Genomic DNA, 24,169 nt, shown 5'->3' on the forward strand with positions numbered 1-24,169 from the left:
TACGAGCCATAATGGCCTTGGTTGCCATCTCACTGAATTAGTTTTTATTGTTAGGGTAACTAACAGACTGGTTAGCCTAGTGGGTAGCGCTAACAAACGATTTTGCAGCTAACACACAATGGACACGATATTCAGTAATTTTGGTGAATAATAAGCAAAGCTCACCGATTCAGCATTAAAGCCTATGTTCACATTAGTTGTGGATGTTTAAAAGAACCTATACTACAAGCATAGCCTAGGCTAGGTCTACTAGCCTACCAGCTTGTCTGACACGTTGTCAGAATGTCAGTGTAAACTAAATTTGTAAACGTTTATGTTTAGCCTATACATATTTAACAGATTAACATGAAATCAACAGCAGTTTACTTTCACAATTTTACTTAAATTAATGCACTTACCAATAATCACAAAGACGGTGCAGCCTGCAGTCTTCCTCTCTGCATTTCAAATAGAGTTGCGGGTTTATGCAGGAAAAAAGCGTTCCGTTAGTTGTGGCGCGGTCTGCGGATCTGGCCCACACCATGATGTATTAGAACGGGCCCACACCCGCCGAGCGGACTCAATTTTGTGTGTGTGTGTGTGTGTGTGTGTGTATTCATATATTGGCTATGTGTCTGGAGTAGGATGGGTTCTTGTGTTAATTTGTTTCTTTTTAGAAATAACATGACTTTGACTTTTATTAATTGTGTAAATAATTATTTAATTGTGAGATTTTTCCCTGTGTGGAAGTCCCGGGGTGGCGTGGTCAAGCACTATCCTTAAATCTTTGAGCTGAGCTCCCCCGCCATGTCTGTAGACTGCATACTTTTTAAAAACCCTGATGATAAATTGAGGAATTTGGTGAACGCTGCACAAAATCAGATTTTGACCTGGATGTTTGCTAAATTATTTATTTTTGTGTATTTTCTAGTATTTGAAGTAGCCTACTATTTGAAGTAGCCTACTACTTCAAATAACATCAAGTCAAACTGGATTATTTATTTTTTTTAAATAAAAATATTTAAACAATGAGCCCTAACTTAGTCATCACAATGTGCTCTAGTGGGGAGGGACAGCCCCCATCCCCCCAAAACGCTTCGGCCGCCCCTGACATGGAGCATTCAGACGGGGATTCCAATCACGGCCGATCCCAGCAGCAGTTGCCTCTTCTGACGAGTGGATGCTGCGTTTATTCCCCAAACCTGGCTTTCTGCTGCGAGTAAATCCGTGCACCTGCCAGTGACACCGTCGGAGCAGAGCTCTCTCATTTGGGATCTTTCCTTCCGTGTTATCGCTCCTATATTGTCCGCCCGTGTGGGAGATGCCCGGCTGCTGACGGGCTGCGGGACACAATGAGGATTGGCCTCGGTGTCATCCCGCAGCCCTGCCCGCTCGGGGGCTTTTTTTGGCCTCAGAACGTTAGCTAGCTAACAGATTCCTTTATTGACCAGTAAGCCTTGGATTGTTTCGGCATGCTAAAGGATTTCATGAACAACAGACAGGAGGTTTATCTTGGCTTGACTGGAGCAATGCGAAAGGAAGTGCGGCGTCGGATCGAGCAGGAGAAGCTCCACAGGGCGTCTGCTGGCGTCCGCCAGCTCCAGCGCAAGTTACCGTAGGGTACTACCGCATGCCTGGCATACTAGGCTGAATGGGGGTGAACCCACTTTCCGCGCTGCCACTCGGAGCTTTTGTAAAAAAAAAACAAAAAAACGAAGAGATGACATGCACAAGAAAAAAGAGGAAACGCAGCTGTGGGTTCTTTAAACCCTTTGTTTTTTGAAGGGAGTCCGCAACAGGCTTCCGAAAAGACCTTTTTACGAAGATCTGGACCATTGACACAGTTGTCAGTACACCGTCAGGTGCTGCTGCCTTTTTCTTATTTACCACTTGTTTCCAGCTACTCATCTTTGTGTGAGAGCGGCTGCCAGGTGGATTCGCTGTAGTCCACATTTCATGTGGACTGCAACAGCCTGTCATAGTGTGGAGGACAAGCAGCCCACAGCAGGTAAGCGGCACAACACGACTACCATTTTGTATTGCCTACAGGTCCCCGGTCTGCAGAATGTCATGCTGCCTGCCTCTGCATTCCTGCATGCCATTTGTTTGAATGTAATAAGCAAGCCGGCCTGCCGTCTTTCTGTAGGCCCCGTAGACTATCACAGCTCACTGGGACTGGTGCCTTTTTGTCTGCCTCAGCCTAGGGTGATCATCTAATTATATCTAATCCTAATGTTTGATGCATGCATCACAGCAGCATCCAGTGTGACACACTGTTTGTTGATGATAAATAATACAGGATTTCAGCACTGGGGCAACTAGGCTAAGTGATTTTAATATCATTGGGTGTATTGTGCCTCCTAAAGAACATAGCTTACAGGCGTTGTGGTGTGTGATTTTTAAAGTCAGCCAGGCTCCTTAATGCTGGACTCCAGTCCTCAGCAGACCTGTAGGCTCCATGTGAGGAGGCCTGATGCCGGGCCGCTGTTAAGAGACCAACTCTGTCTACAGCTCATCCAGTGAGCTTTGTCGCCTCCTCCCACCGACATCGAGCCAGAGGTATTGGGCTGCTGTTGCTACCCAGTTCCTGACAGTGACTCTGCCCTCCGCCGCCAACCAACTTCCAGCTTCACATAGCCCCTCCTTTAAGACGCACAGCCTTCTCACAGTCCACAGCTCCCAGCCTGTGGAGCTATGGGCTGCAACTCCAAAAAGGCGTGATAAATGCAGTTGATAATAGTGTCATTTATTAAATAAGTTTGATCTTGATTTGCTCAACAATTTTGTTGTACATCACACTGTTTTCCATTGATCATTTAGCGTTTTCACTTGCCCTTTAGGGGAGCACCAAGGGATTCCTTGGGTTTTCTTTTTTTCAGATGAAATTTCCTCAAAGGCACTCATATTCAAGAACAGCTGATATGACCCTATTCTTGGACTGTACTGACCCATATCAACCTAGTGGTTAATTAAATAATTCATTTAGACATTTTCAGAGTTTTCTATCTTGAAAAGGAAAATTGATGGTTATGTGAAAGAAATGCCAAAACTAAGCAACAACATTTCACAGACGAAAAAGGTGTTTTACAGTGCGAACCAGGGGTTGATGCATAGACTGTATAAGTGAAGCCAGAACATCTGGATCGCCCCCCTGGTGGCTGGCTGCATTATAGGTCATAAGTCCCACCCCCTCCATGTTAGCATATGGGACATGGACCAAACTAAGTAGTGTTCATTTTTCTGATCAGTTATTTAATGAAAACAGTCTGAAACCTCATGATTGACAGCTGGGATTGACTCGTGATTGGTCGAGTGGGTGTATGGGCGGGACTTGGATGCCGCGGCTCCACCGCCCAATCTCTACTGCGCAGATCTGGCTCCAAAAGATGGCAGCTCCCTTATCCGGGAGATATGGCGGCAAACGCTGTATCTATACATGCTAGGGGTTGCACAGACCAGTCCACTAGTCAACTTTACTGCTCCACAATTATGTTTGACATTGACTAGTCGCTGATTACATGGTTTTGTCACCAGCAACATAGACCTGTAGCACTGTCACTTTTTAGTCAAAAACCCAGCTCATTTGGAACTCTGTTTTAAAGTCACGGAACGTTTGGGAGGTAAGGAGATGGCGTGAGAGGACGAGGAGCTTGTAGCTGTTTGAATTTCTGCTATGCTAAAGGACGTTTGCAATCAGCTGTTGGTGTAAAGACACACAGGAGCTACAGTGCTATTACTGCATTATCACACAGCGCCGAACGCAGGATATATGAGTAGCGCTAATGGACATTTAAATTGTGGGCACACATAACTATTCATAAACCAATTGTTGTCAACGAGGGCGGACAGTATACTTTTGTTACGAGAGTAGCGTAAGTTAGAGTGATTGCCGGTGCATTGAGTGAGTAACGTCAGCAGCGGTACGGCTGGGTACCAAATTCAATATTTTTTAGGCACAGACCAAATTCCCAAATTAGAATCGAGTTTCGAAAAATGCCCGTCATTCAATACCTAAGGAGCTTATGTCATCACCCCTATTTTCCACCAGGCACGTCTGCGCTGCGTTCTGGAGGCGCAGTAAGCCTTGCCTCTCCAGCCTCTCCCGTAGCTCTGGGTAGATGTCCTGCACTGACTTGAGTGTGAGGTAAACTGCAAAATCGTGTCTCCCCCATCTGCAGCACTGTTTTCCATAATTGTGCAACCAGGCCAGATTAAAATTGTCTGGTTAAAATCGGGCTCGGGCTCATAATTCCAGTTTGTGTCGGGCCGGGCCGTGCTCGAACACAACGTGCACAGGCTCAGGTAGGGTCGGGCTTGATTTTTGGGCCCAATCTAAGCTTTACTCCCAAGCAGAGATGGCAAAAGTACTCACTTCCCGTACTCAAAGTAGAAGTAGGCTACAGATATTTTTGTTAAAAAATACTCAGGTAAAAGTAGAAGTACTGATTTAACTTCTTTACTCAATTAAAAGTAAAGAAGTACAGGCTTGGAAATTTACCTAAAGTATAAAAGTAAAAGTAGCCTTGCGAATGAATACAATTTTTTATGAAAAGCTGCCTGGACCACACAAAGTGGACTCTTTTTATGCCATTCCCTACATTTTAAATGGATGTCTGCCAGTAGGCCTAAAACATGACATATATGATTATTGGGACAGAAACTGGGACTCCAGGTTAATAATATCCTGACTGAGTAGTAAGATAGAATTAACAGATCCAGTTTAAAAGGAATCTACATGTATGTGTTTGTGTGTGCTCAAATATGGCTTCTGGAATGAAAATAAAGGATTCAATATGAATTACTAAAAAGACAACAAACAAACATCCATACTACTAGTGCTAACGTTACCACCATCAAGCCACAATGATTTGCCGCAAATGAATGCCGCCGAATCTGTCGAGTCGCTGCATCAAGCGCAACGTACAGTATATTCCCATCCAGTTAGATCCAATTAGATTGAATTTGGTATTGATGACGTGAAAAATAATAACGGTAACTCCAGTGAAATGATTTGAAACTTGTTAGTTAGGACTAGATTAGGACTGTATTTAAAGCTGATTCTGGTTTCCAACTATAACGAAGTATTTGTACTTCGTTACTTCCCATCTCTGCTCCCAAGCATGTGCGATTATCAACATAGTGACACGGAATGTGTTTCCAGTAGTAGCCCAACGTTAGTCCGTTGATTTGTTTTAATGCCCCGCTATGACTTAACATTAAGCATCATCAAACGCTGTCGGTTTACCATCATCATGAGTGACCTAGTCGATTACACTCTGCACCTTGCCTTATGTTGGATTTATTTGATACATCTGATTTCATATGTTGCTAAAATTGCACTTTTTTTACTGTAAGATTAAAGAAGAGCTTGGATGTTAAACAAGAGGCTATTCATTATTTGACCTACCACTGTTAAAAAAATGTTTTTATTTTTGTATTCCTCCTGAAAGTGACTTCATTTTGTGGTTGGATTGATAGCCTACATCTGGCTTCAGGTTGCACTACAAATTAATTTTACTTGAACCTTATTGAAATTTGTTTTGTGTAAATTGTTAATAATTGAGCAATGGGAAAATAATTGCTAATTGAAAAATGAATCGTTAGATTAATCGAAAAATGAATCGGTAGATTAATCGTTTGAAAAATAACAGTTTGGGACAGCCCTAGCCAGAACGCAGTGGTCAGTGTCAGTGAGCCAATAAGCATATACCAAGATTTAATAATGCTGGTGATTGGCTGTCTAAAGTAACACGTCATAGAGACACACAGGAAAAACTATGTTACAAACAGAGATGGGGCTCACTAGTAGAAGCTGAAAAATAAATGTTGTAATTTATTTTTCTTAAAATGTATTTTATAAAATTGGCATTGAAGAAATCATGAGGAACCGGTATCGAAGTCATGGTATTGGTATCAAAGTCACTTTTCTGAATAGTGCTCCTAGCGCCGCATCAATACATTACAATACCCAGCCCTAGGTAGCGGTGTCCGTGTAAAGCAAGAGGGAAAAAGAGATAGTAAAGATGATGTAAAGTGAGTTAACAGAATAAAACAACAAGCTTCTCAAGAAACGGTGGCTTCATCTGTTGTTAATACTGCCGGTAGAGTGAAGGGTGTTACCCCCAAAAGAGCATTTGCCCTGGAGGAAATGTCTCCCCTGTGGTACCCAACTACGGTCTGGGAGCCCCAAACAGAAAAGGTGTAACACTTTGCACTGACTTTTGTTTGAATGACTGACTTTTATCATGAGATGCGCGACGCAGCGTCGGACATAATTACTAAGTAATGAGTAGCAACCAATAACGCATTATTATGGATCCAACTGCAGTTCTAGACAAGCCCCGCCCTTCAATAGCATTTGCGCGCTACCATTGGCCAGGTGTCCATGCTCGCGGAAGGTAATGGAATCTCCAGCTACCCTAACCGTAACTGAAATCATGCAACCGCTAATGTATGCTTCTAATGATAACGCTAACATGCTGATGTATTGCAGGTTATACAGTTGTGTTCAAAATTATTCAACCCCCCCAATGCTGTAAATGGTTTTAGGGAATTTAGTGTACATTTGTAATTGTATTCATAATGAAATCCTACAAGGACTTCTTAAAGAACCATATGCAACTAAAATGACATCAATTGGTTTTGTAATACAGTAGTAAATGTTTATTTTGTGAATTCTTCATTGACACAATTATTCAACCCCTTAAAGACTACCACTCTGAAGAACAGAGGTTCATTGAAGTGTTTTCAATCAGGTATTGAAAACACCTGTGGATGTCAGGGAGCAGCAATAAAGCCTAATAAGCACCAATTAGGCAGCTTTAAAATGACTGTGATACTCAGCTCCTTCTAGACATTTACTGGTGTGGTTACAAACATGGTGAAGTCAAGAGAATGGTCCAGGAAGACAAGAGAAGAGGTGATTACTCTTCACAGGAAGGGCAATGGCTATAAGAAGATTGCAAAGATGTTAAACATACCAAGAGACACCATAGGAAGCATCATTCGCAAATTCAAGGCAAAGGGCACTGTTGAAACGCTACCTGGTCGTGGCAGAAAGAAGATGCTGACTTCGACTGCTGTGCGCTACCTGAAGCGTAGAGTGGAGAAAAGTCCCCCTGTGACTGCTGAGGAACTGAGAAAAGATTTGTCGGATGTAGGTACTGAAGTTTCTGCTCAGACAATACGGCACACCCTGCGTAATGAAGGCCTCCATGCCAGAACTCCCAGGCGCACCCCTTGCTGTCTCCAAAGAATAAGAAGAGTCGACTGCAGTATGCCAAAGTCATGTGGACAAACCACAGAAGTTTTGGGATAGTGTTCTGTGGACTGATGAAACAAAATTAGAACTGTTTGGGCCCATGGATCAACGCTATGTTTGGAGGAGGAAGAACAAGGCCCATGAAGAAAAGAACACCTTGCCTACTGTGAAGCATGGCGGGGGGTCAATCATGCTTTGGGGCTGTTTTGCTTCTGCAGGTACTGGGAAGCTTCAGCGTGTGCAAGGTACCATGAATTCTCTTCAGTACCAGGGGATATTGGATGACAATGTGATGCAGTCCGTCACAAACCTGAGGCTTGGGAGACGTTGGACCTTTCAACAGGACAATGATCCCAAGCATACCTCCAAGTCCACTAGAGCATGGTTGCAGATTAAAGGCTGGAACATTTTGAAGTGGCCATCGCAGTCACCAGACTTAAATCCGATTGAGAACCTCTGGTGGGACTTAAAGAAAGCAGTTGCAGTGCGCAAGCCTAAGAATGTGACTGAACTGGAGGCTTTTGCCCATGATGAATGGGCGAAGATACCCGTAGATCGCTGCAAGACACTTGTGTCAAGCTATGCTTCACGTTTAAAAGCTGTTATAACTGTAAAAGGATGTTGTACTAAGTACTAAGATTGAATGTCACTTGGGGGTTGAATAAAACTGATAATAATGTGAGCACAGAAAAGACATTTGTGGTTATTTCATTATGAATGTTATGTTATATTTGTCTGACCTACATGTGCCTCTTTGATTTAATTGTAAGCAGGATGACTGAATGATCAAAATCAATGTCAAACCGGCCAAAACAATCAATTTCAGTAGGGGTTGAATCATTTTGAACACAACTGTACCTACCATGTTAACCATCTTTTCAGTTTAGCGTGTTAGCATGCTAACATTTGCTAATTAGCACTATATACAAACTGTGGACAGTGTTTGTAAATTATGCAAAGTGACTGAGGACGCTTGTTTTTGTGGATTTTTCAATAATTTGAGGAGTACAAATTAAATTGCATTACCTTTAGTAAATGGGTGATGGTAGTGATCTCAGATCGGAAAACATAAAATTATCTTGGGAAACAGATACCACTTAGCAGGAAATGAAATAGTAGTCTGGTCTAACCCTTCAACGTTAAACCCTGATTTTTATGAGCCCAGTAGTATCAGGACTCCAGACTAACTTTTTTACCTTGGTTGCACTGGTGCAGCAGCACAAAATTTAGGTGCACCCAAATTTTTCCATGCATCGCCGTTAAAGCTGAAAGGCGTTCAGTTGGTATATATAGGCTAGAGGTTCGACTCCGACTTGCAGCCCTTTCCTGCATGTCATTCCCCCCTCTCTCTCCCCTTTCATGTCTTCAGCTTTCCTATCAAAAACAAAAAACAGACAGAAATAGGGAGACAGAGGAAGAGAGGGAGTGCGATGGACTGGATTTAATGTTGAGAAAACAAGGTAGTGATGGAAATAAGAAAAGCCAAAGCAAACTTTATTGCCGCTTTAAATGAAGCCAGAGGAAATGTAAAAATTATCTGGAGCCAATTAAAGAAACTGAGAGGGGAACATCACAACAATAGAAAAATGCTTGAAATTAACCACAATGGAATTTTCCTAAGAGACCCAACAGAAATAGCAGAGGCCTTTCCTACTTCCTACTACTTTCCTGAATCTGTAGCTGGTCGGGAGCAGGTTATGTTGGAGATTAGAGATCAACCGATGTAAAAGCACCGCCTACTGACCCATCAATCGATTGATAATGACATCACCATTTAAGAACGGTGATGTCATTATCATTCGATTGAAGATCCGGTGGAAGTCTGAGCAGAAAAAAAAAAAAAAAAGAGAGAGAGAGAGATGTGCTCATAAAAGTTAAAACGTTTAGTGACCGAGAACCCCGTTAACATTCCCTGATGGGTATTTTTATAAAAGATACAGATGTTCAGCGGTTTATTACATATAGGCTATTTGCTATCTGTGTGTTGCCAATGCACACATCGGTTTGGTTTATGTTATGTTTTTTATTTGCTCTCACGATCGCTTACCACTGCACCACAGGGTTGCAATTGATATAATAGGCTAAAGCAATGACAGTTTATGGAAAGCACAAGTGTAATTATGGTCAGATCTTGTGCCTGACTGATGGGGAAGTGATATTGATAAGCGTTGTGATTTACAGATTTACAGCGTTGGCTATTTTTTTGCCAGCCTTCCTTCCTGTTTTAGGAAGCGGCGGCTGTATTGAGTTTTGCCTGTAAAACCGTGTCTGTGTTCTTCATATTTACGTAGAATTATAGTTTGCTCTTATGTAAAATATGCGGCTGTGGTAGATGTTTGCGATTGGTCATGCTGTGCAAACACCGCCTCTTTTATGTGAATGTGCGTACCGCTGGATTGGGAAACCCTGGGTTGACTGAACTAGTTGTTAACCACCGCCGTGACACAGCTTATGCGGGACCGTGGTTGTTAGGTTAGGTGAAGCCGGGTAACTGAAAGAGATCCAGGGCATGTTGATCTTGATTCGTATACAGGCCTCAGGACAGAATGTAATCAGCAACCATAATATAACCTGCCTTTAGCATTAAAAAAAAAACATTACTGAGTCAGGAGTCATGAATATAAGGCAAAAGATGTGTTTGGGATGGATACAACTATGCTCAAAGACCTTGGCTCAGTTTTAGTTAATCCAATTGCTTCGATTATTAACCTCTCAATATCAACTGGACAGTTTCCAAACGCCTGGAAATCAGCTATTGTCACTCCAGTTTTCCAATCTGGTGATTCAACTTCCTTAAGTAATTATAGGCCGATCAGTATTCTCCCGACAGCATCCAAAATCTCTGAGAAATGGGTAGCTGAGTGGATTGTTTTCCATCTAGAAAACAGCTCCACCTTTGGGTGGTGCTGTAGGTGCAGTATTTCTGGATCTGAGGAAAGCTTTTGATACTGTCAATCAAAGTTCTCCTTGCCAAGTTATCCAAATTTAATTTCTGTGATGGTGCAATGACGTGGGTGTAATCTTATATTGACATCTCGCATCGCTACAGGCTATCCTCCTTGGTTTTAAAAAGAACAGTTCAAGGGCCCTTTGATAATTGCACTCTTTTACAAGTGGACCGTTTAGGCTTATTTTCATGCAGGCTGTCAGACTGTTGCCCTGCAGCCTGTTCCACAAGTCTGTCTTGATCTATACATGGAGAGTGAATGAAGTTCAGATTATGTTATACTTGTGTAATATTTACAATTTTGATAGAATCTAAGATTGAGAGATGATGATAGATTTACCCTATTCATCGCAGAGAAATCCCTCTCACAACTTCAAACTTGAGACGGCTACTGTGAAGGCGATTGCTGATAGGAGGGACAGGTTTGGGTAAAGCAGCTGTAGCTCATAATACCCAGATGCCATTGCAGTCGTTATGTCTGGCTGGGACTTAGTCAATGACAGATATGCATGAACTTGCATAAACAACTTCATATGTTATGTTAATGACTCACTTATAAGATTCCAGTTGTTGTAAGCACTTTAAAGCTCTGCCATTCTTGGAGAAGTGTCTTCTCATTGATGGGCGGGAACTGCTTGGCCAGCATTTGTAGGTCTGAGATGGCACGACTCTCATCACCTTGTGGTCCTGGTGGTCCCAGAGCACTAAAGGCACCAAGAATTTCAAGCTGCTGGAACCTCAGCTCCACGTGCTGAATGAGGCTGTCAACGTAGGGCTCCATGACTTATTAACATTAGATGTGAGAAAAATGTAGAGACTCGTTATTGTTTATTCATTCTTGAGCTTGCTTACTTGTGTCTGAAAACGTGCCCATAAGCTGGGGTTGGAAAGAGGTGCCCCACATCTCCCCCTCTCTTCTTCGGCGTCGATATTAAGATGGGTCACCCTCTCTTTGACCTGAGCTAGAAAGGAGCCCTCGGGTTGCTGTTCACCTGCTGCTTTCATTTTTCTTAATGTCTCAATTAGAGCTGGGCAATATATCGATATTATATCGATATCGTGATATGAGACTAGATATCGTCTTAGATTTTGGATATCGTGATATCGTAATATGGCTTAAGTGTTGTCTTTTCCTGGTTTTAAAGGCTGGATTACAGTAAAGTGATGTACTTTTCTGAACTTACCAGACTTTTGTAGCTGTTCTATTATTTGCCTTTACCCACTTAGTCATTATATCCACATTACTGATGATTATTTATCAAACATTTCATTGTGTAAATATTTTGTGAAAGCACACTACAATATCGTTGCGGTATCGATATCGAGGTATTTGGTCAAAAGTATCGTGATATTTGATTTTGTCCATATCGCCCAGCCCTAGTCTCAATAGTAACAGGAACCTAAATAGACATGCAAATTAAACATGATTCTGTATTTACAGAGGAAAACTGACATTTAATTCTGGAAATAAAAATCAATGTGACATCACAACTTGCATGGTTTTTGATTGCCATGAATTTGACATCTTCCTTCTGGAACAATTTGGAAAGCTGTGCCAGGTAAGTATGTTTTTGTAGACGGGTGTGGTTTCCTTTTGGTTTGGAGTAGTCTCGCTTTGCCAGACCATCCACACCTGACAAGACATGAGCGGAGGAAGTTCTGGCTACTCCACACAGCATTCCTGGATGGGAGAAAAACGTGCTCTGCTTTATTTCCATTTCTTTAAACCAATCACAATTGTCATGGGCAGTGCTAAGCGCCGGACGGAGCCGCAGCAAAATAGTCGTGCAACAGAAAACTCCGATTGGACAGATAGTCTAGCTAGCTGTCTGGATTTCCCCTGCAGAGATCTGAGGAGCAGTTAACCATAGTCCTCATAAACCCACCGCAGTTTAAAATTCCAACAAAAAAGAAAGCAGAAGGAAACAGAAATTGGCGAAAATCCATGCATTCTGTGGAATTTCCTGCGGCACTGGAGCAATCCCGCAAGTGGAACGTCAAAGATAAGATCGCAATATGATTCACGATATTGGAGGCAATGATCATTTTTGTATAATATTAATCATTTTCATTGAAAAATATAAAAAATTAAGATGGATACAATTTGTAGGCCGAGACATGTCTGCAGCATTACAATACTTCATTCAGAATGGTTTGACACATATTTTGCCTTTAACAAATATTCATCACGAGGCAAAAGAGCTAAATATTCTCATTTTATAGGCTACCACACATTGTAAAAAGATGTCCACATTCATTTATAGCCTTGCCTGAGTTTCAATATTTGTTTGTAATGTTTCTACAACGTCTTATTCTATCCTAGTTAGATCACCTGCCATAATAACTTAATCGCTTTGCGGGTATCACTGATTCACCTCCATATGGGCTGATGAAAAAATGCACTCAACTCTGACCCACGAGGCCACACGGACGCGGCACACATTCATTGGGCTTTAATCAAATTTGGTTCTGATGCAGGCCTCGGGTTTCCAGCAGCAGCTCTGATAAAGCCACTGCACACTACCTGCTCAACAGCTAAAAGACCCAGTTAGAGACTAGCTGGTAAACGTAGTGGAGCATCTATCTACAAAAGTGTACGTCCATCTTTCTGTCTGGCTGTCCATCTGTAAAATAACAAAGATGTCACATGCAGCACGCTGATGTACAGAGTAGGGCTGCAGCGATCACTTATGTTGGAAATCGAGTATTCTACCAATTATTTTATTGATTAATCAAGTAATTGGATAAGAAACACGTTTGCTTTATAGTCAACAGCAATAGCAAATATACAAAAGAGAGGTTTCCTTTTTTTTTTTTATAGAAAAAGCTAATTTTTCATTGCCTAAATTGCATACAATCTAGGGATAGATGCTAATGTGTTTAAGCATGGGCTGCATGGGCCACAAAGCCCCTTATTCTGTTGGCAAATGTAAATCTTTTCCGTCCCCTTCCCCTTCCTGCCTCTGGCTCTTTACACTGGATATGCAAAAGAGCTGTTCACTAAGCCCAGGTACATGTGACTGTACAACGCTTACAGCAGGGCCATTCAACTACACTGTTCTGGGGGGGACACATTTTAAGAAGGCTAATACTGAGGAGAAAGAATAAAGAATGCAGACATCACCGGCATGGTGGACGAGAGCGGCAGACATTAGGTACCTTGTGTCGGGTTTGTTCTGTGGAATGGATGAGCAGACTGGATGTTTATGACGCTAGTTTGATTTTACAATAGACATACTGTACAGAGTTTTAGCTTTTTTGTAGCTTAACATGATCCCAAACTTTCTGTCGTTTTATTTAATTTCGTTTCATTTTGTAATCTGCGCCGTCCGTCTTGTGTCCAGCATCAGACCGTTGTGCGCTACTAATAATCATCCGTGCGGAAACACCGAGAGTTAGTTACACTAGTTAAACGAAGCTTCGAGGCAAAGAATTTTGCATCGAGGATTTATGATTTTTAGTAGTTATTCAAGGAATCGTTTCTGCCCCAGTACGGAAGTAAACATGGAGGCCACTGTGTTCTATCATTCAACATACTTTTGTGTGAATAAACTAGGGCTGCCCCCTGAAAGTGACACGTTCAATTTTAATAAACTGTAAATAAAACTAAGCAAATGCAAAAAGGTTGGGAAAACACCAGCGACGTGCAATATTTTTAGTAACTAGGCTAACGTTTATTTTACAGTCTGGTTGATTAACGCAAATTTTTTCGGATTGGCTCTCACGAATGCAGTGCCCGTTGAAAATGCGCCTGTTTGGAACGGGCCGATTGCTTGGCCAGCGGTATTGCTGCCTGAAGAATTCTTCCAAACCAAATTGTACCCCAAAATTACATACAGAAGGACCCCAAACCACTTAATATGCAACTCCCCTGTATAGCCTACTACTGACTTACTGATTTACCTGACAGAGAATGTTGCAGATTCAGAATGTAATCACAAAATATCACAATGGAAACGTGGAGTAATCAGACATTAGCCTCATGGGAGTGTGCTACCCACCTGGCCCGTAATGAGAGGCAATCATCTGCATTCATCAACCACCAGACTGCTTGTGTGCATGTGTGTGCACAGAGAGAGAGAGAAAGAGAGGAGAGGAAGAGAGATTTGGATTTTTAAAGGAACTTTATTCAATCAATGTTCCAACTCTTTATTTACAAAATAATCTCTTTTCAAAACAACAGGCCAATAAACGCATACATATGCTAAAATAAATGACATCACCTCCTGAGAAAAGATGAGATGGTCACCTTCAACCGAGCACAACACATCACCATGGTCAACTGATCAACATCCTTCATCTCTTTATAATAATTCAAATCAATCCTGATTCTGGCTTTCACCATCCGAGTAAACCAGAGATTCACATCAATATCGACAGTCATCCACCTTCCTCTTCCTGCTCACATACACCGCCATCTTTGATTGGCCCAGGATGAAGTTTAACAGCCATCTTTGATTGGCCCAGGATGAAGTTTAACAGCTGGCATTTGTGTTTAGCAGTCTTACTATACCTGAACCCAAGGATGAATGTTTGTATGGAGAAGACCTCCCCTACCTTACTGAACAGTTTCTCCAGCAACAAGAACAACGGCGGCAGGCGCACACACTCCCAATAACAGTGGAACACGGTTTCTTTCTCTGGACAAAAAGGACATTTGTCTCTAACCCCAGGACTAACGACAGCCAGAAACATGTTGAATGGATTTGTGTCCTGCCGTCTTCTCTACTGATCTCAGGCCAACGCTCAGCTGCTCTCTCTCTCTCTCTCTCTCTCCTCTGAGGCTGAACAACTGGAACATGAAAACCGCACTCACGCGGGTCCCGTGAAACATGACAGCTACAGTTTATCGGAAAATAGCGTTGGGCACACTGACTTTGATGAATTTACTGTTTATCAGACCCCAGATGAGACAAGAAGCTAACGTTAGCTAACGCTGCGGTCCCTCTGCCTCTCCCCCTCTGCTGCAGGAGACGCTGTATTAAAAAATAAATAAAAAAGACGCTGTATTCTCCCCAACATGCTTTAACGTTACTGTTTAAAACGCTTTCCAGGTTAGTGGGGGCGCACATCGCTCCAAACCAACATTAAAAACGTAGTAATCTTCCCACAGTTTTGTTGCTAAACTGTGTGTAAAATGAGCGGTGACGTTAAATGATCTCTTTCAGGGAACGGCACACTAGGGTACAGTCTATTTGCTGGATTGTTCCGAGGTAAACGTCGGTATCTAACGTTAGCAGATAAGCCCGTTGACAATAAGGGTAGAGTTCATATATATGCACGACAAACTTGCTAAAAAAGGAACTACACGCTGTTTTCAGGTAACGTTACTGTTGACGTTCAAACAGAAGTTTAGTTTGCTAAATATATCAATTTTTTTAGTTGGATATTGGATGTGAAAAGAAGGAAATGCTTCTTCTATAACATTGCACATTGCATGTGTGTGTGAATTTCCCACACCAGGAGTAATTTATATAGTTCTATTTTATAGCAATCGATTATCTATTCAAAAAATGTTTTGTTCTATGGAAAATGTAAAATTTTCTATTAAAGAAAAGATAGAAAATAAATATTTGTGTGTGCTGTAAAGTGGTTAGAAAAAATGAAATCTGAATCGGCTAAAATCGGAATCGGCCTAGAATATTGTAATCGGTGCATCTCTAAAGTCCAATATTAAAGTGCCAATATGCGGCGTGCAATTTTACATGTTGAATATAAACGGAGCCCTGGACAAGGCAATGGTTGGAAAAACAACCAGGAGTAATGACCCACTTTTTAAAAACACCAAAATGGTGCTTAAAACAATAAAACCGATCAAGCCTGGCCAAAGACAACATGTTTTCTCTGGAATGAACTATGAAGCAAAATTTGGCGTTGACGAGGTAACTTCAGGTTCAACCCAGGGTTTAGTGTATCACGACGGTGGATCACTTGTTACCGGGTTAAATCGCCATGGTAACTTATGCTGAACACCTAACCTGTTCGGGAGCAGGTTATGTTGGAGATTAGAGATCAACCGGTGTTAAAGCACCGCCTACTGACCAATCAATAGGTCGATTGATAACAGCGTCACCGTTCTTAGAAGATCCGATGGAGCTCGGTGTGCGGAGAGAGAGAGAGGTGTGCTCATAAAAGTTAAAACATTTAGAGACAGACAACCCCGTCAACAGTCCCTAATGGGTATTTTTTATGAAAGATATATAGATTTTCAGCGGAGGGAATTATGTATTGGCTATTTGTCGGCTTCTGGAGCCATGTGTTGCCAATGTGCACATAGTTTGCTCTTCTTATGTAAAATATGCGGCATTGGTAGCGATTGGTCATGCTGTACAAACACCGCCTCTTTTATGTGAACGTGCGCACCGCTGGATTGGGAAACCCTGGGTTGACTGAACTAGTTGTTAACCAGCGTCGTGACACAGCTTATGCGGGACCGTGGTTGTTAGGTTAGATGAAGCCGGGTAACTGAAAGAGATCCAGGGCATGTTGATCTTTATTTGTAGTACAGGCCACCGGTGTACTGCCTGTCGTTCATCTTAAATCCTCTCCACACATCCTTCAACTCACAGCTCTCCATCAGACTCCTGAGTCTGGCCGAGGAAGCAGGATGAGGCTCCAGGTGGTTACGATCTACAATTACCTGCCAAAAACTAAAAAATCATCAGTACAGTCATATATATATATATATATATATATGTCATTCGTTCAATGGCCGAAACTGGAGCATACACAGTTACAAAAATAAGTTTAATATTTTCATACTGAACCTTAATTTGTATAATGTGCCCACACATGATCTCCTCCACGCCAAACGAGCAGGGACGAAAGCCCTTAGAGAAGAGCAGCCCGGCCCGCCACTGTTGGAGGCTTTATGGCTGAGAATAACCTCCCCAGGCCACGGTTTCTCCCACTCACTCTCATTCTCCACGTCACTGTGAGTCTCCTGCACAAAAACACATCTAGATTCTTTAAGCTTTTTTTACACTACGCTTCTTGCTCCGTTAATATTTAAGGATCCAATTGTAAAATCCGCCATGGAAAAGGAAAAGAAAATACAAAAACACATAGAACAAGCATGTGGAGAAACATGTCATCATCTTCAATGAGTTGAGCTCTGACTTTACTTACAATTTTCTTGAGGCGGAAAAACCTCTTGGTCAGTGAACCCATCGTTATCTTTCCTCAGCCAGGCCACAGACCTGACGAACCCTCTCAGATCAGGGAAAAACTGCTCCGTCTTTACCGCCCTGGGCCCTTTAGTGTCCTGCAGGAACTTCTTAATCTTTTCCAGAGGATAAAGAGTTAACTCCTCTACTTGGAATGATGTCCGCTCACAAAATCCTCCTCATCATCATCATCATCATCATCATCATCAGACAGATCCTCCAGCAGCTTTTTAGCTTTTGCATCACTCTGCTCTTTGTTGGAACAATTTTTTTTTTCTTTTGCTGGATCTTTTAGTTGTATCCAACTCTACAGACATATTTTCAGCCAGAACATCGTGACATCACATCCCATTTGTAACATTCTGACTGCAGCCTGCTTTATTTGCCTTGCCTTTCTTCTTCCCTGTGTGTTTTCTGCTTTCTCATTAGTCTGGGCATTTCCTTCGTTAACAGTTTTATTTCCATACTCATTTTGTTCAACATTCTTCTCCTTTTCCTACGTGTCTATCTCTGTTACCTGTGCAGTTTCTGCAGACTGCTGCGCACCTGCCGAGTCTTATTCAGCCGCAGCTGGCGCAACATCTGAGTCCGTGCCCCTGGGCCCGCTTGGGCCGAACGGGAAGTGACCTCCCCGCATCCAAAACATTTCATAGTATCAGATGTCGCAGAAACAACATAACTGAAGCCTTCAACTTTAGAAGCTCTGTGTATCAGCTCCGGAGGGCTGCCGACCGCCGGAGCTGGGACGCAGTCGGAACGCAGCCGTGGAAATACACACATTGACTTTAATGGAAACCTAATGACTCCGCTGCCGTTACGCAGCTGGTGGAAATTGGGGGTTAGACTCACCTCCGCACTCACGCATTCGCTCAGAGAGAGAGAGAGAGAGAGGGACGGTGTTGTCTCGTGTTGTATGACCGTTAACGAATTCACAGCACAGGTTAATTTCCATACAGGAAGTGGCTTGCCGGTTAATGGCGAAGTAGAGTGTTTTGGTGATGGTAATGTTACTACTGTTACTGCTGTGTCTGCCCGGTTCAGCTCTGAGGTTTTCTCGCATTGCACAGCGCTGTGAAGGAATATTCTCAGAGATTACGTTATGTTCTGCCTCTCTTTAGAAGTGGAGAATGTAGGCTACAGCTCACAGCAACTTAATACGATATAGTGTCTGGCTTTTAATTAGAGATGCGCCTGGAGATGCACTTTCCAGGCTTTCCAGAGTTAGGCCAGCCAATACCGATTTTAGCCGATTCCGATAAAAAAATTTCTAACCGCTTTACAGCACACACAAATATTTCTCTTTTCTTTAATAGAACATTTTACATAGAACATTTTTTGAATAGATAATCGATCACTATAAAACAGAACTATATAAATTACTCCTTACATCTAAAGTACAATGTTAGAACCATTTCCTTCTTTTCACATCCAATATCCAATTTAATATAATAAATATAGCCTTGTAGTATAAAGATATTTCTCAAAACACACACGCAGGCCTGTTTGAACGTCAACATTTAACGTTACCTGAAAACATAAACGTCACCGCTCATTTTACACACAGTTTAGCAACAAACTAAACGCTGGGGGAAGATTACTACGTTTTTAATGTTGGTTTTGAGCAGTATGCATCCCCACTAACCTGGAAAGCGTTTTAAACCGTAACATTAATACAGCGTGTCGGAGGAGGTCCGTGTACTTTTTCGTTCATTCGATTTTCATTTCATAAACAGGTATTAAAAAACAAAAAACGAATGGTTATTTGATTTTCGTTTTAAAACATGACATTTGAAATTGAAATACAATGCGTTTTTTCTTTTTCATTGTCGAAATGGGATGGGAGAAATTTAAAATATGCTGTGATTTTCATTTTATATTTTATATAACAAAAATAAAATCACTTGAAAACAGAAACGAAAAAAGGCTTGTTTTTTTATATTCAGAGACCGGATGTTGTCATTTCCAAGGCAACAGCGCCAGCCTAGCCTACCAGTGTTCAGCCCAGGCCAAAATTACTTTGGAAACCTTTAGCTAGCTATACTCTTGATAATTCTTGGGGGGAATTTTATTTCATAATGTCACATGTATTTATTACCCTCTCTCCCTGCCTCCCTGTCTCTACCCGCCGCAGACAACTTCGCCCGAAGAGAGTCGAACCAGCGGAGCAAATAGACTTTCGGTTCACGGCTGTAACGTTACCGTTACGCCACCGTTAACAATCCCAGCAAACTTTCTGTTGTTGCCGTTAAGCTTGCTGATCTGGCAGAGAGTCACCGGGGGGTCGGGATCAGATCATAGGGATCAGACCTCCGGTGCTGGGTCTAATATTCTAATATTAGCTGCTGCTGCAGCTAGCTAGCAGCTGGCCACCAGCCCTGTGACCTCGGTCCTCGCGGTTCGCTCCCCGGGACTGACTCTGCAGAGCTGGCGTTACCCGCTCTATGATCAATGAGCAATGATCAAGGATTACCAAATGTCTCTCTCATATTGCTCCTCATAACCACTGAAAAACTAAAAAATCTAACCCAAAGTACAATTATTATGGACGTTAGCTGACATTAAGGGTTTCTGCTTCATTAAGGGAAATTATAAGGAAAAAGTTTGGTATATCCAGCAATCATGTAGCAAACGCTGGAAGCAGTTATTAGAATTACCAGATGATCTTGCATAAATGTATACATAGGTCATACTTGGATCACTTTTTGGCAGTTTCAGCAGATGGATTTAATAGAAGTTTATCTTTTGAATATTGTCTTGTGGACTGTCGGCTTTGGTTTGACACCAAAAACAAACCACACCAGGGTTTTAAGACCACCTTGTTATCCCTGAGTATAAACAAAGGTAGTCTCAGAAACTTTTTTTTTTTTTTTTTTTTACCAGATGGCAGTAGATTTACTCATTAGAGCTTAAAAAGGCATCTCAATAAACAGCAAGACCTCTACAAACTTCACAATCAAAATTTCATTTTTTATCTTGTGTGGTCCTACATGCATGACTGACATGACTCTCCACACATGTAACACAGATCCCAATTCTTTGTCTTTTCCAATTGTTTTCAGGCCCCTGGAGAGGATCAGGAGGGGAGACAACATAATACACCAACAAAGGGACTCTGCTCGAAATGGGGCGATGTGGATTGAGGTGTTCCTGTTCTTTGTGAACTGCGGAAAAGAAGCAACCACGAGGACGAAGGAACGAGTAGCCGACGGAGGAGGAGGGGGAGCGGTGGCTTTGGTGTTTAAAGAAACGCTGGTATGGGTGGGGGGGCATTCGGGATGGCTAATGGTAACGAGAGCAGTGAAGGGCCTGCTGGGCCCTTGGCAGCAGTAGTAGCTACCGCAGAAGGAATGGTAGCAGAGAGTCCTTCCTCGGCTGTCTCTACCTATATCAAACTGGTGCTACTAGGGCTGATCATCTGCATCAGCCTTGTGGGCAACCTGGTGGTGTCTCTGCTCGTACTGCGGGACCGGGCCCTGCATAAGGCACCTTACTACTTCCTGCTGGACCTGTGCCTAGCAGACACCATTCGCTCGGCCATCTGCTTCCCCTTCGTGCTGGTGTCTATAAAGAACGGCTCGGCCTGGACCTACAGCGTGCTGAGCTGTAAGGTAGTGGCCTTCATGGCAGTCCTCTTCTGCTTCCATGCCGCCTTTATGCTGTTCTGCATCAGTGTAACACGCTACATGGCCATTGCACACCACCGCTTCTACTCAAAGCGAATGACATTTTGGACATGCGTGGCAGTGGTGTGCATGGTGTGGACACTGTCTGTGGCAATGGCTTTCCCGCCAGTTTTCGACGTGGGGACCTACAAATTTATTCGTGATGAGGACCAGTGCATCTTTGAGCATCGCTACTTCAAGGCTAATGATACACTAGGCTTCATGCTAATGCTGGCTGTGCTCATTCTAGCCACACATGTTGTCTACATGAAGTTACTTCTGTTTGAGTACAAGCACCGTAAGATGAAGCCTGTCCAGATGGTGCCGGCCATCAGTCAGAACTGGACCTTCCACGGGCCTGGGGCTACTGGCCAAGCAGCAGCCAACTGGATTGCGGGCTTTGGCAGGGGCCCGATGCCGCCAACTCTGCTGGGAATCCGGCAGAACTTGCACAACCAGAACCGGCGCCTATTGGGCATGGAGGAGTTCAAAGCGGAGAAACAGCTTGGCAGGATGTTCTACGTGATCACCCTGCTATTCTTGGTGCTCTGGTCTCCCTACATAGTGGCTTGCTATTGGAGGGTGTTTGTCAAGGCTTGCACAATACCACACAGGTACCTTTCCACCACCGTGTGGATGAGTTTCGCCCAAGCCGGGGTCAACCCTATTGTCTGTTTCTTCCTTAACAAAGACTTGAAGAAAGGGCTCCTTTCCCACCTACCAGCCTGCTGCAGGACTAAACCTCATCTGCCACGAGAGCCTTATTGTGTCATGTAAGCAGAGATGATGATCTAAACATGGAGAAATAACAAGGGACAGGCAACAGCTGTGTTTGGGGAGTGTTTGCTTGAGCTATTGTGGCGTTTGATTAAATGCAAGCTACTTGTAAGCAGTGGGTGTAAACTAGTGAGTGTAATGGTTAAAACACTGGAATGGTAAGCATGTATTTCCATCTACCAACCCCTTTTCACTTAAAACAACAGCATACATGGAGTCAGACCTGGACTTTTGATAACAAGAGAAAAATTACTTTAATAGCAAAACATGCAGGTAATAATGCCGTCATTGGGGAAACCAAGCCAGACAGAACAGCCACATACAAATTACATAAGTGCTTCAATGAGAATATATAAATTGCCAATTAGAAAAAAATCTTGGATTGACACAAAAGATATGACTTAGTTTTGGTGACAAAAGATGAAAAGAGGACAAAGAAGCAACGTTTCTAGACTAAATCTAAATTTCACTAACATGTCGGATAGGGATGTCACTAGAACCAATACTTTGGTACCAAGTCAATAACAAAATTCTGAACAGCCGACTGTACTTTCTACAGTACCGCATGTATCGAAATGAAATTCTTCCGGACCTGACCCAGGCAGCATATACGCTACAAGTGTTCTTGTCTGCCGTTAAATGCCAAAGAAGAACAAAGCCAACCAATACGGAAGAACGGTGAATAGCCCCTCATCTCAGTACACACTCTGATCGCTTGACTGCATGAATGTATTATTATTATTATTATTATTATTATAAGACCTGGATACATTGTCAAGGCAGGGCCCCTTACATTCCTATTGGAGTTGCACAGTGATGATAAAGCCATCATGGAGCCAAAACCACATATAACCACACTGCTTCCGCACTGTGCGGCCCATAGAGCAGGCGCATTAGAGACCTCCGCTGGCCGAGCCGGCTACTTTCTGTTTAGCGCTCCGCTAATTTGAATGGGTATTAAATGATTTAATCATGCTGTTCTTCTAGACTTTCCAAATGTTATCGGACCGAATGGATCAAATTCTGAAAGTGAAACGAGTCATTTCGAAGGGGCTGTGACCCTCGAAATGTTTTACCCACTGATTTACAGACGTCGCTTACTCCATGTAAGACTATGGGGGAAAAGGTGTTTTTGGGCCAACGGGCATCACATGACGGGGCAGGAGTTGTAATTCCACTGTTCTACATCTACGGCGATGGCTTTCACAAGTTCACCTGGAACTCCCACACTGCGAGTAAGTCGGTTTCTCTGTGCCGTTGTTTTTCCCATAGACGATAGCAGACATTAGCTAACGTTAGTGCTTGTTCCAGCAGACCTCTGCCAGACTAGCATAACGTCAGTTAACTTTAACTGGCCCGGTTCAGTTGGAAAATACAATGGCAGAGAGAAACAGACTTTACTTTACATATCAATGTTTGGGAGTTTCAGGTGAACTAATGGAAGACATTACCGTATGCTAGCTGTCGGGTGATGCCAGGCCTTAGAACAGGCTGTTGGTCTAGAAGACCCCCCCCCCCCCCTTAACCACCGCAAAACAGTGACAGGAAAAAAAATGATTTAAAAGAAAAAAATGACACTGAACAAAGTGTTATCCTTGTTATCCTTATCCTAAAATACACATTATAATAGGAGTGTATGTATAAGTACATGGGTTTTGTTTTAGTTTTTTACTGTGGTATCAAATTGGGTGTTGAGAATCGTGGAATTTTGCTGGAAATGACATCCCTAATGTTGGATTAGTTACAAAAGGTCCCCAGGCAGAGTTAAACCAGGGATGTTGCTGTTGACATCTTAACCCATAAGCCACCTATTTCATTAGTTTAAATTTTGGTACTTGACAAAATTGTTTCACGGGTCCATGACACAGCACTCTATCCAAAGAGGGTCTCTTTTTGTTCAGTTTTTTAGCCACGTAGAGACATTTAAAAAGGACGATCTTAAAAGGCAGGGTTGGTAAAGTTGTGAAGCTAGCAAATTTTGAAAGTAGCATCTCCTCTGGGCTCCGTCTAACCCTTTCGGGCTCCGACCCTCACACAGCTGTGCACGAGCATCAGAGCAGAGCGGAGAAAGTACCGTCATCTCACTCATCGAAACTCATCACTGGCAGCAGCACCTTCTGCTGAGTTTTCTCCAGTAGGCTCGCAGCATTTCAAACAATATACTGCATACAAATTCTTTACCAACCCTGCCTTTTAAGTAGTTTTCATCAGTTTATTCTGACTATATATTTAGTCAGAATAAAGTCTGTCTAATTTTGAAGTCAGGAATCACTTAAAATGTTAACACATTATGTCACATTCTGGCCTGAAAATGATTTTAAATCAATTATGTTACGTCTTTAGAAAATAGGGATAACTCAGTAGAGGAAACAAAGGC

At 42.5% G+C, this 24,169-nt stretch overlaps 1 protein-coding gene across 1 annotated transcript; it reads left to right on the forward strand.

Moving 5' to 3' along the window:
- Positions 1 to 1,065: 1,065 nt before the first annotated feature.
- On the forward strand, positions 1,066 to 23,800 carry gpr173 (G protein-coupled receptor 173). The gene is made up of 2 exons (XM_039801133.1): positions 1,066 to 1,987; positions 20,413 to 23,800. Exon 2 carries the CDS (start codon positions 20,608 to 20,610, stop codon positions 21,790 to 21,792), a length of 1,185 nt encoding a protein of 394 aa, XP_039657067.1. The 5' UTR covers positions 1,066 to 1,987; positions 20,413 to 20,607; the 3' UTR covers positions 21,793 to 23,800.
- Positions 23,801 to 24,169: the final 369 nt, after the last annotated feature.

The sequence above is a fragment of the Perca fluviatilis genome, chromosome 5, assembly GCF_010015445.1.
Source record: "Perca fluviatilis chromosome 5, GENO_Pfluv_1.0, whole genome shotgun sequence".
Classification (NCBI taxonomy): Eukaryota; Metazoa; Chordata; class Actinopteri; order Perciformes; family Percidae; genus Perca; species Perca fluviatilis.

Excerpts from the sequence above, each read along its gene's own strand:
- gpr173 (XM_039801133.1), top strand. The coding sequence starts at position 20,608 with ATGGGTGGGGGGGCATTCGGGATGGCTAATGGTAACGAGAGCAGTGAA.